Source organism: Gracilinanus agilis, chromosome 2 (genome assembly GCF_016433145.1).
Source record: "Gracilinanus agilis isolate LMUSP501 chromosome 2, AgileGrace, whole genome shotgun sequence".
Taxonomy (NCBI): Eukaryota; Metazoa; Chordata; class Mammalia; order Didelphimorphia; family Didelphidae; genus Gracilinanus; species Gracilinanus agilis.
In genome coordinates this window covers 257,443,729-257,455,840 of record NC_058131.1, presented here as the reverse complement: position 1 = coordinate 257,455,840, position 12,112 = coordinate 257,443,729, and the positions used below count along the sequence as shown (strand labels likewise).

The window sequence follows — 12,112 nt, the reverse complement described above, 5'->3', positions numbered from 1 at the left end:
CTATCCTCCCAGTTTTCAAGACTCTTAACAATATAGGCATTATCCTTTCAAGTTCTGTTGATAATACCTTTGAAACATCTTTTACATTACATCCCATTCTCTCCTCTTGACAATACTACCACCCTGGTGCAGATTCTTATCACCTCACTTCTGCACTATTGCAGTAGCTTGCTGCTGCTTTTTTTTCTCTTTGCTTTGTCTCTTCCTACTCCAAACCATCCTTCACTTAGCTGCCAAATTGATCTTATAGATCAAGAGTGACTATGTCACTCACCTCTCAAATCATTAAACTGTAGTGGCTCCCTATTAACATTCAGAAAAAAATATATAATCTTCTTTGACTCTGAAAGCCCTTCATAACCTGTCCTTAATCCTTTATATCCTGATCTATTCCTACCTTTCTAGTTTTCTTAGGTCTTATTCTCAGCCATGTATTCTGTATCTCCCCATTCTCTTCATTGTCACTGCCCCCTATGCCTAGAATTCTCTTCCTACTCATCTCTATTTCCTGACTTTCCTATCTTTTTTCCAAGTTTCAGCTCATCTCACCTTTTGCAAGAACCATTTCCCAATGTTCTTTAATATTAATGACTTCCCTTTGAGATTTTCTCCAATTTATTCTGTGTAACTTATTTGTACATCATTTTCCTGTGTTGCTTCCCTATAACTGTGAGCTCCTTGAGGTTAGGGACAGTTTGTTTGTTTGGTTTTTTGCTATTTGTTGTACCTCCAAGCAGTTAGCACAGTGCCTGGCATTTAGTAAAAGCTTAAAAAATTGCTTGTTGACTTGAGTGTATCATTCTATATCTTATTACATGATCTGAGGCTTTGAATAACTCATTTGTATATGAATTCCTAACAAAAGATGAAATTGCCCCAAAGGCATAGACTGCCTCTGTTCTACCAACCTGAAGAACTCAAGCTCTTTGGTTTCAGGATCCTTCTATGCTCTTAAAAATTATTGAGAACTCCACAAAGAACTTTTGTTTTTATATCCATCAGTACTTACTGTGTTAGAAATTAAAATATCTTACTTTTATTAAAAGAATTCTTGATCTAATGGATGCACAAAAAAGGTTTCAAGGACTCCCAGTGGTCCCTACTTTGAGAACCATTAGCTTAGACCAACAGGAGACCATAGGAGTTTTTAAAAACAGAGAACTCTAAACCTCTAAGCCTTTTGGCTAGATAAATAAATAGCCTGGCCTCCAGAGCTGAAGATGGGGGAAATTTACTGAATGGTCACCACATTAGGGAACTCTTTCACCAAGCAAGTTTAGTCTTGAACTAGGAAGAGGTTTTCAAAAGGAAAGACAAAACTTTTGCCATCCCAACTTCTAAAGGCCATGAGGGGTCAGACCTGGAGAGACTTTTGCCAAATCTAGGCTAAGGGTCCAGTACTCCAGTCCCCTTGGATTACTACTAAGCTTGAAGCTAGAGATGGTATGAAGATCACTCATCAAGCAGCAGGGCCAGCTTATAAGAGGATCTGGTAGAGACCCTAGCAACAATAAGTTTAGCCAAACATATGAAAAGTAAAATTCTGTGTCTAAAAAATCAATTTATTAACTAGGCTAGTAATTACCAAGAAATTGATGATCTTAGTAACCAAAGAGAAAGAGCAGGGTCCTGTGTCATCTTAAATGTTCCTGCTGTTTTTCTGACAGTTCATTATTGGGTCCTTCCCTAACCAGAAAAAGATAGCTCTAATAGGTGGATGAGGAGGTTAGCTAAAAGCTAAAAGCCCCTCCTGATTATCATGTTACTGAGTAGGGAAGTCAGGTGAGAAAGTGACTTGGTCTTGAGATTTCAGCTGCTCCCAGCTCATGATCTTATCATTTTTTGCCAAATAGGTTTCACCTTTATGATCCAAGACACCTCAAACCTTAAGGAAGGGGACAAAAGCACCTGAGTCACTTTCATTAACCTACACTAGCCCAAGTCAGTTTTGTTTACAGGGTAAACATAAAAAGATTCAGGCCTTGGGAGGAGCAGAATGTGATAAAATTCCTGACCATGGAGAGAAAGGCCTCCTTTGAGTTGGGCTAGGGGTTTAGGAGGGAGATTTAAACAGAAAATAAATTGTTACAAGTTTATATTTAAAATGGTTCAGCATTAAAATTTTCCTCATAGATGTCATCCCCAGGTGTACAGGAAAAACATAAATTGAGGCCCTTTAGCATAGTTCCAGATTTGTGAGTTGCATTGAGCTCATCTATTCCCTACAGTTGTGCTTCATGACCACTGTACTTCTAACTTTATGTCCACATTCTCTCACAGACTCTTTATTTGTGGAAAGTACACCCTAAATTTAGGGGAGGAATGGTTTGTATTCCTGTTTTTGCTCTGTGAGTTGAGTAAATGCCTTTGATAAGAGTTACTGGCTGATTATCAATAGAAGCACACAGGTAAAAAGTAGTAATAGGAGTTACCTGAGTATTATGTCCAGAAATAGCAGCTGCCCTACAATGGAGTTAATGTAATATCTTCATGCTATGGGTTTTCATCCAATCATCAGTCACTATTTTACCACTGAACAACAGTATGGATTGTTTAGATCACTTCGTCTCTAAGAATGTTGAATAGCATAATTAAAATGTTATTTGAAATGAGAAATTTTCAAAAATTACATTTTCTCATATTTAAAAATTTGAATCAATTCATAATTATACATAGAGTTCTAAATTGGAAAAATGTGATAATTATTTTTAATGTGATAATTAAATTTCATTTTTATTTATAATGTTTCAGGATCTAGTATACATACAAATCTTAAACGGTTATGTACTTCTGATAATCTAAGTAATTCTGATGAAGTGGAAGTAGATGAAGAAGAAGAAGAAAGAGAACAGACTCTACTTCCTCCAAAATTGTTTAAAACAGATAGTGACCGTGTTACCTACAAAGGTAAGTGGACCTAAAACAGATATTAAAATAAGGATACTTGAGACATAATTTATGGCATCAATAAAACCATGTCCACAGAATGAAAAGGAGTAATTTGTGCCTAAATGGAGAAATACAGAATTAAGAGTTAGTAATATTGGATACCCTCTGTAAGTTAAAATGTGTGACAAATTGCCTATCTATGCTTTAGTTTCTCTATATGCAAAAAAATAAAGGATCTCTCTGTATGTGAGGATGTATGAGATAAAAATAAGCAAAAGCCCTGTGTTGTTAGATATATTATAAATTAAGATAGAATACTAGTCTTAAGCACTATTTCATATATACTTTGTACATTAAATCTCTTTACCACAAAAACATTTTGTACTGAGGTCCTTGAATGAAAGAACAATAGCTCAAATAGAATTTTGCTCTATAAATATATTTAAAAACCCACTGACCTCTTAAAATCTTCCTTTTTAATCTATGACTAAAGTATATAGCTCATGTATTTTGCTTTCATTAAATATTAGAGTTAATAATCATTACAAAATGTAACTTGTTAAAAATAATCATTTCAAAAAGGGGAAGGATTGATTTTGATATTTTAATCTCCATATCAAGGATGAGAAAATTTTCATACATACAAGTTTCTCTCAATTAAAATTGATAGAAATAGTTTCTTTTGGAGAGAATTTAGCTACTCTAATTTTATGGTAACTATGACTTGGGATGAGATTGATCTAGACTCCAATTTATTAATAACTAGGACTAAGTAAACATTATAAAATAATTTTAAGCCAGAAAATTTTGATTATCCTTTCATTTTTACATTTTAGTATCCGGGAGCATATCGACATTGTCTGCCAATGAATTTTCTTTTCCTGGAGAGGCTTGGGAGACTGAAAGTTCAGGTGTAGGCATAATGTGCCAGAAACTAAGTAAGGAGTTTAAAAGAAAAATTCAGGCAAGTGTCTTTAAAAAACAACAAAAAAAAAATTTACTTCTGCTTATAAGAAACGACAGCTAGTATAATAATTATAGTGCTAATACTTTTAAATTTTTTTCTGTGACATAATGTACTAGGTTACGGTCCTATTGCCTAAAGGAAGCATAAGGAATTTTATGATTGTTTTATGCTTCTGAAAAGTACTGCATTTTCTGGCATTGTTACAAATGCTATCTGTTACAATAGTATTTAAAAAACTAAAATAATATTTTCAATCTGTTGATGAAACATAATACCATCATCATTTTATAAAGGGATATTTTAGCTTAGCCTTTTTTTTTAATAACTTGCATCTAATTATTAGGAATTGGTTTTGAATCCCTTTTTTTATTTTCAGGACAATAATAGCCTATTTTGCTAATTGTTAGATTTTTCTCATGTAGATTAATTATGTAAAAATTAATAAAATCTAAGCATAATATATGTGTTTCAGAACCGCTACAAAAGAATGGATCATTTTAATAAACAGTCTTTGAAATCAGCTCAGCAGCATCTGACAAGCCTGAACTATCACATTCATGAATATAGGTCTGTAGCAAAAAACTGTCCTGAGAAATTCTCAGAATAATTTGATTTTTAAGTTAATTTTCTTTTTTTATTTTATTAGAATGAAACAGCTTGATAAATTCCAGTTCAACATCATCGAGGAGCTAGAGAACTTTGAAAAAGATTCCCAGTCTTTAAAAAACTTGGAGCGAGAATTTTCGGTTGGTGATTTTTAAGTATAATGTTAAAAATATAGTTTTTTATTTCCTTTTTACTCTAAACATATTTAAAAGCAAACTTTTAGGTCCAGTGATAGTTTGTTTTTAGATCATCTGTTAATCTTCATGTTCAACATCCCTGAAACAACTGGAGACATTTTTCTTTCATATAGCTAAAAATGAGATTCTGGCATCCAGGAAAATGGGATGCTTATATTTTCTTTGGGAAAAATCTGAATGCTTATTAGAGTTAACAATTAGAATTGTTTTAGTTAGAGTCTGAAACTAGAATTCTTCCATTTACTAATTAGTAATTTCAAATTAAAGTAACACATTTTTCTCCTTTTAAGGACTTTTGGAAAAAAACTTCTCAGAAATTCAGTGCATACCAGAAAAGTGAACAGAGAAGGTTAGTATGATTTAACTTTATGTGTGGATCAAACTACTATAAATACTGGTATGTTTAGCAAGTTCAATAAAAATGTCTTTTTCCTCGAAACAAATGTTTTAATACTTGAATAATTGCCCTGTTTTTTAATAAAATCATTATTTTAAATTTAACACATCTGTAATTCTAATTTTTCAAAGTTGTTAATAAATAAAGATAACTCCAATTGATATTTTACACTTTAGAGTCCATCTTCTGAAAACTTCACTTGAAAAAAATGTCTTTCACAACATTGACTATGAAGAAAATATTTTTACTTCTGAGGTATAGTTTTAATATTTTTGGAAATATTATTTTAAATAGAAACAATTCTAAATAACCAAGAACGGAAAAAAAATTTAAAAGTTTAATAGAACAAATTCACTTTACATTTACAGATGTATTTGATGAAAGAAGATATGAAAAGGCTTCAAGAGAGATTTCTTAAAGAAATGGTAAATATATTATTATTTTGATAAACAGATTATTATTCTAGTTGAATGAAGCTTTTGAAATGAAAATCCCTTCAAAATTTTGTTTCTTTTTTAGATTTATGGTCCTTAGCCTTTTTTAGTGATATTAATATTAATTAATAGTTTATATTTATTTGTCACTTTACAGTTCACAAAACATTTTATTCACAAGACCCCTATAAATTAGATGCAGGTGAAGCTAGGTCTTGATTAGCGCAAATAATAAATCCCCTGAAGTGGTAACTTGTATTTGAATTTGCACTATTCAAAATTACAGTTGTATAAAATGTAGCAATTGTTCCAGCACAATGAAAATATGTAGTACTATTTCAAATAATGGGACCACTTCAGGAGATTCATCATTCACAGTATTTGGGACCTAACTATCATTTCCTCCCATCCTATAGGTTAGTAAACAGAGAGTTTTAAATGATTTACACAGGTCATCTGACAATATGACACATATGGCTAACAAAATAAAGTGCCTGGCATTTAGTAAGGGATTAACTTTATGGGTTTTTTTATAACCTCAACATTAATATATTTTAAAATAATCTTGTTTTATAGTCATTTTGTTTAGTTATTAACTTTGAGCTTGAACTTAGATATGTGACTCTAAGATCAGTACTTCTTCCATTATACCACATTGTGTACTCATTCTTTTTTTTTTTTTTTAATATTTTTAAACCCTTAACTTCTGTGTATTGACTTATAGGTGGAAGAGTGGTAAGGGTAGGCAATGTGGGTCAAGTGACTTGCCCAGGGTCACACAGCTGGGAAGTGTCTGAGGCCAGATTTGAACCTACGACCTCCCATCTCTAGGCCTGGCTCTCAATCCACTGAGCTACCCAGCTGCCCCCTGTGTACTCATTCTTATTTGAAAATGAGAGCAAATCTTAATAATAAATGAATATGAACAGTTTATATTTGAAGAAAAAGTGTAGAAAATAAATGTATAAATCCTATAACTATGCTTGTAATTTATCCTGGGCTTGCAATGACAAAAAACAGTGTGGCTTATGGACAGTAATATTTTGAGATCAGCAAGTTTTCCATTATTCAGGTTTCGAAAGAAGATAAGACAGTTGCCTGTCCAAAAATTAAATAGGCTAAAGAAATGCATCTCTCCTCTATTATGATAGTATGTTATTGCTCCTTCTAAATATAATTCCAAAATATTAAATTATTTTTAATTCAACAAACATTAAGTGCCTATATATGAAACACTGTATGGTTCCTTTCAAATATGCTGCATGACTTGCATTAAGGAAGACCTGAGAACAAATTCTGGCTCAACATCTCTGATCCTGGACAAGTCACATAACTTCTCTCAGGCTCTCATTGGTAAAATGGGGATAATAATGGCACCTACCTCACAGGATTATAGTGAGGCTAAAATTTGATCATGTATGTAAAGTGCTTTGCAAACCTTAAAGTTTTAAGGAAGTACTAACTAGCAATCATTAATTCACTGTAACTTATTTACAGTGAAACATTTTTTAGAGTTATTTATTTATAGAGTTAAATAAAAACTGTTAACCCACATCCTAAGGGAATGAGATGTTCCTTGTTAACTGAACTTTCTGGTTAACTCAATTAATTAAATGGCCCATTTTATTTTAAACCTTGTTGAAAATTTTCTTAAAATATATTTGTATACTTAAGTTTAGTGGCTTATATAATTTTGTGTCTATTTGTTATCATTCTGAATAATAGTTGTCATTATAGAGCACTATAGATATAGAAAATATAGAATATTGTTTATTCTTATCCTGATCAGCCAGAAAATCCTGCAAGTGAGGCGGCTAATTGCTTTGTTCTCCTAAAATTATGTACAGAAAAATTCTACTTAACCGTGAGATCCAGATGAATTTTTTATTCATAATCCAAAAATATACATCAGACTTGTTCACCTAAGTACAAGTGATTGATATTTTGTGTGATCTTACTTCAACTCTTTGAAAGATGGTATAAAGAATATTATATTTTGTGTATTTTTTTCCACAGCAAGAAGAGGAACTCCTTAATGTTCGAAGAGGATTGATGTCACTCTTAACTTCTGATGAGAGAAAATTTTAATGCATAAAATCTAGTATTTTGCAACATTTTAAAACACCTACCTTTCCTGTACATGTTAAAAAAGTAACCATACAAATATAAATGTACCAACATGTACAGATGCCATGCAGGTGATGTACACTATCCATCCCTTTTCATGCACCACAGAATTTCTCAAAAATATTTCTGCCTAATGAATTAATAAGAGATATACAACTGAATGATAACTATTCTAAGCTACTTTTTGTTCTACTTCTCTTTTTATTTTATTTGCCATATTCTCACCATTACTTGTAGGAGAAAGAATATTGGGCAAGTAAAATAGGAACGTGGCTAATTATTTTACTAGCTCTATGTGACTGTACCAAGAATTGAGATTATATTAAAACTTAATTTTAAGTAAATTGTAATTCACTGTATATAAAACTTTAAATATTGTAAGTAGAGTCAGAATTTAAAGAAAATATTAATTAAATATATATTTTAATAATAGCATAACAAGAAATACTCCCAAAAATTGATTCATGCTTTGAATGAAGAAAAATACTTTCTGAGTGAAAATCAGGAAGTACTATTTATCTAAATTTAAACAGTAATTATTATCTTAGTCACCTAGAGTCCCTTGTATAAGGAAAGAATGTCTAGAAAAACATTTACTTTTCAACAGTTTTTCAAAGATGTTATTTTCTTAGAATGCATGGCATGGATCTGTCTCTATAATTTGTAAAAACAAGTATACACTGTTTGCTTTAATTTTGTAACATAATGTATTAAAGCTTAATTTGAATTTTTATGCATCTTTTAAGGCCTCCTGGAAGGAAAAATGAATTTCTTTTACTAGAGGGCCATTACCTAAGAATGTTTCTGTCTCCCATTTGGAAATTATTGACAATTCCTCAAAGTTTTGCCCTCCAAACTTTCTGCAGTAAAAGGTGTGTGTTCAAGTAGAGTCAAGTTAGGTTCAGAATGTGCCTGAAATGATTAAGGAAATCCCCTGTCCCCCTTTTTCAGATGCTAGTCTTGAGCCATGAGACTCAGGGCTGCTCCTCTGGAAGTACTAGTAGCTTCCGGGGGGGTAGGGGTGGGGAATCTAATTTCTTAGTGTAGCTGAAAGATGTGTTGACTAGGAGGCCTTATATTGATTCTAAATCTTCCTCTCTTTACCTTCTTTTCACTGCTCTAAGTTCTTTACTCAGAATCAAAAAATCCAATCTAAACTTGATATGTGACAGCTCTTCATAAACTTTAAAAACTTAATATTGATGATATTAGCATAATAAATATAGCATTTTGAGGTCTGTAAAGTACTTTGCAAATATCTCATTTGATTCTCATAACATCCTTTGTGAGGTAGATGGCATTATCCATATTTTGTAGATGAGAAATCTGAGTCTAAATTTGTACTTCATTCCGACTCCACATCTGGCACTTTAAAAATTATGCTATGCTGGCTGTCTTTAAAGTCAACTATCATGTCCCTCTAGACAATTTTTTTCAGACTTTACCACAAATTTCCTTTGAATGACTTTTTTTTGTTACGATTTCAAGACTTCTGACCCTATTAGTAACTTCTTTGGACTTTCTCCAATTTGTTAAATGTACTTTAAAAATACAATAAATACTTTGTACTGAACATAATATTTCAGATGCAATTTACATAAAACCTAAAATTGAGTTAGTTTACTTTTTGTTTTTTTGTTTTTGTTTGGGGAATGGGAAAAGGGAAGAGAAAGAGAAGAGGAAAGTAGAGATGTAAACATGAATGTTGGTATTTTTCATATCACCTGAACAAAGGAGGGTTTAACAAAGTTAAATTACACACCCCTCTCTTTAAATATGTTAAACTCAGCAGGGAAACATCAGGATATTAGGGGAGGAGGCACATTAGAGGAAGTTTTGGGATGATATAAGGTGAATAAAATCAAATGTCAGAGATAGATCATGAAGTGGGGGTTAAAAGGAAAGAATGTGCAATAAAGTGAAGCTCAGTAAGATGAAGTATTCTTGTATATACCTCTGAAGCTTTTTGTGATGATTAAAGAATGTAATGCCTATTCTTTCTTCTTTGTACTAATTCAAGTGAGAGTAAGGTTCAACCATTTCCTGTCCTGTCCCAACATTTTCCCCTCTATCATAAAAGCTCTTCTTTTTATGCCTCTTTTATGTGAAATAATTTTCCCAACTCTTCCTCTCCCTTCTTTCTCCCAGTGAATCTTTCTCCCTTTCCTATCCATTTTTTTAGATCATCCTAATGTAACTGACTTACTCCTGTGCCCTCTCTGTAGATTTCTAACTGCCCAAATAATAATAAAGTTATTAGAAGTTATATGTATCATCTTTCTATACAGGAATATAAATGGTTTAACTTTATTGAGTCTCTTATAATTTACCTTTTTAAGCTTTTCTTGGGTCTTGTATTTGAGAGTGAAATTTTCTATTCATCTCCATCCTTTTTTTTTTTTTATATTCATGCTCCTCCTTTCCCCTTCACCCCCCCCCCCTGCACTCCCCCCACCCATGGCCGATGCGCATTTCCACTAGTTTTGTCATGTGTCCTTGATCAAGACCAATTTCCAAATTGTTGGTAGTTGCATTGGTGTGGTAGTTTCGAGTCCACACCCTCAATCATGTCCACCCATCTCCATCCTTTTTTAATCAGGAATGCTTGAAAAATCCTTTATTTCATTTAAATATTCATTTTCCCCCTGAAAGGTTATAATAATAGAAAAAGTTTTGCTACATCGTCTAATCTTGGTTGTAATTCTAGATCCCTTTGCCTTCAGAAATATCATATCCCAAGTCTTCCATTCATCTAACATGGTATTCACTAAATCTTGTGTGATCTTGACTGTGGCTCCATGACATTTGAATGGTTTCTTTCTGGATGCTTGACTTTGGAGCTCTAGAATTTAACTATAATATTCCTGGGTGTTTTCATTTCAGTATGGCAGGAGGTGATCAGTGGATTATTTAAGTGTCTTTTTAACCTCTGTTTCTAGGATATATTAGTTTTCCTTATAATTTCTCAAAACATGATGTCTAGGCCCTTTCTCAATTGTGCCTTTCAGATAATCCAATAATTCCTAAATTATCTCTCTTCAATCTATTCTCCAAGTCAATTTTTCCAATGAACTTTTTTCTTCTATTTTTTTATCCTTTCAACTTTGTTTTATTGTTTCTTGATGTCTCCAATTCTCATTTTTAAGAAATAATTTACTTCAGTGAAATTCTGTACTTCCTTAACTATTTGATTATTTTTGCTTTTAAAGGAGCAAATTATTTTCTTATTTTCAGCAAAAAAGTTTGTATGTCTTTTTCATTTGATCAACTGTTTTTCAAGGTATTTTCTTCAGGATTTTTGTGCCATTTTTATTGAGTTGTTACCTATCTTTTTATAATTTTCTTATTTCATTCTCATTTCTTTTCCCAGTTTTTCCTCTTTCATTCTTAGTTGATTTGAAAATCATTTTTAAAATTTCTTCCAGGAATTTTTGTTGGGCTTTTGTTGAATTCTTTGTAGTTTTGCTACTAGGGTCTTTGACATTCTTTCTGAGATTGTGTTTTAATATTTTCTATCACCTTAGTAGCTTTTTATGGTTGTTTTTTTCCTTCTTTGCTCATTTTTCAAGTCTATTTCTTGACTTTGAACTCTGTGTTAAAACTGGCCCATCTTTGGGTTGACACTATGCTGTAAGGGAGAAAAGGGTTTTTGGTCGTATATATTAAAAGGTGGTTGCCAGGGAAAATTTCCCCAATTAAGAAATAACCTCAAGTCAAAATTGACTTATATGGGAATTTATTTACAACTGAGAAGAGGTAGAAGAAATAAGGAAATAGGAATCTAACACAGTAGGCAAATTGATATGATCCCCTAGGTAAATCTAATTAACCCTCAGCCTAGAATCAGAGGGCCAGAGGTCCGTAGGTGAATGAATCAAAGCTTCATTCACAGTCTCTATTAAAGGGAAGTTCCTTAAGAGAAGTTCAAGAAGATTCAATCTTTAAACTCACCACATGGAATTCCAAAGAAGATATTGTATTGAGAGCAGTCTCACCAAGGTCTCAGTGTCCCAGCCAGCACTCCTCCAGGAACAAGGAAAGCTAGAAGACTCAGCCAGAAGACTTCCTTCTCCAGAAGCTCTCCTTCTCCAGAAGCCTTCACCAGACTTCCTTCAAGGCTTTTATAGTGGTTTCTTGTCCCCGCCCCTTTTCACAGGGGCCAATCACAGCTTCCAAATTGTCTAGCACTGTCCAGGGAATGATCTTTGTGGGAACTAGTTTGCACCTTTCTAGAGGTGTGAATGCTCATCAAAAAAGGTTCACACTTTCTGAGGGTGTGAACAAGTTTCTGACTGTTTGAGTTAGAAAAAAGAATGGAACAAGTATCTTGTTGGCTTCTCACTTAGCACTAGGTAGGTGTGAATTCACTAAGAGGTTTTCAAGCTTCTCCCACATAGTTCAAGCTTTTGTCGATTCAGAGTTATTGCCAACCAAAGTGCTAACTCCAACAAGGCAAAGAGAACAAAGTATTCCCTTTTATAATACAATACTTTAG

At 32.7% G+C, this 12,112-nt stretch overlaps 1 protein-coding gene across 1 annotated transcript in view; it reads left to right on the top strand.

The window, feature by feature from the left end:
* The window catches only part of SYCP2 (synaptonemal complex protein 2), an 86,321-nt gene extending 78,438 nt beyond the window's left edge, over positions 1–7,883 (top strand). The window contains exons 36-43 of the mRNA XM_044661142.1: positions 2,752–2,907; positions 3,726–3,853; positions 4,329–4,423; positions 4,503–4,602; positions 4,950–5,008; positions 5,233–5,311; positions 5,425–5,481; positions 7,507–7,883. Coding sequence (XP_044517077.1) covers positions 2,752–2,907; positions 3,726–3,853; positions 4,329–4,423; positions 4,503–4,602; positions 4,950–5,008; positions 5,233–5,311; positions 5,425–5,481; positions 7,507–7,578 — 746 coding nt within the window. The 3' untranslated portion in view covers positions 7,579–7,883. The remainder of the gene's footprint in view (positions 1–2,751; positions 2,908–3,725; positions 3,854–4,328; positions 4,424–4,502; positions 4,603–4,949; positions 5,009–5,232; positions 5,312–5,424; positions 5,482–7,506) is intronic.
* The last annotated feature ends 4,229 nt before the right edge of the window (positions 7,884–12,112 follow it).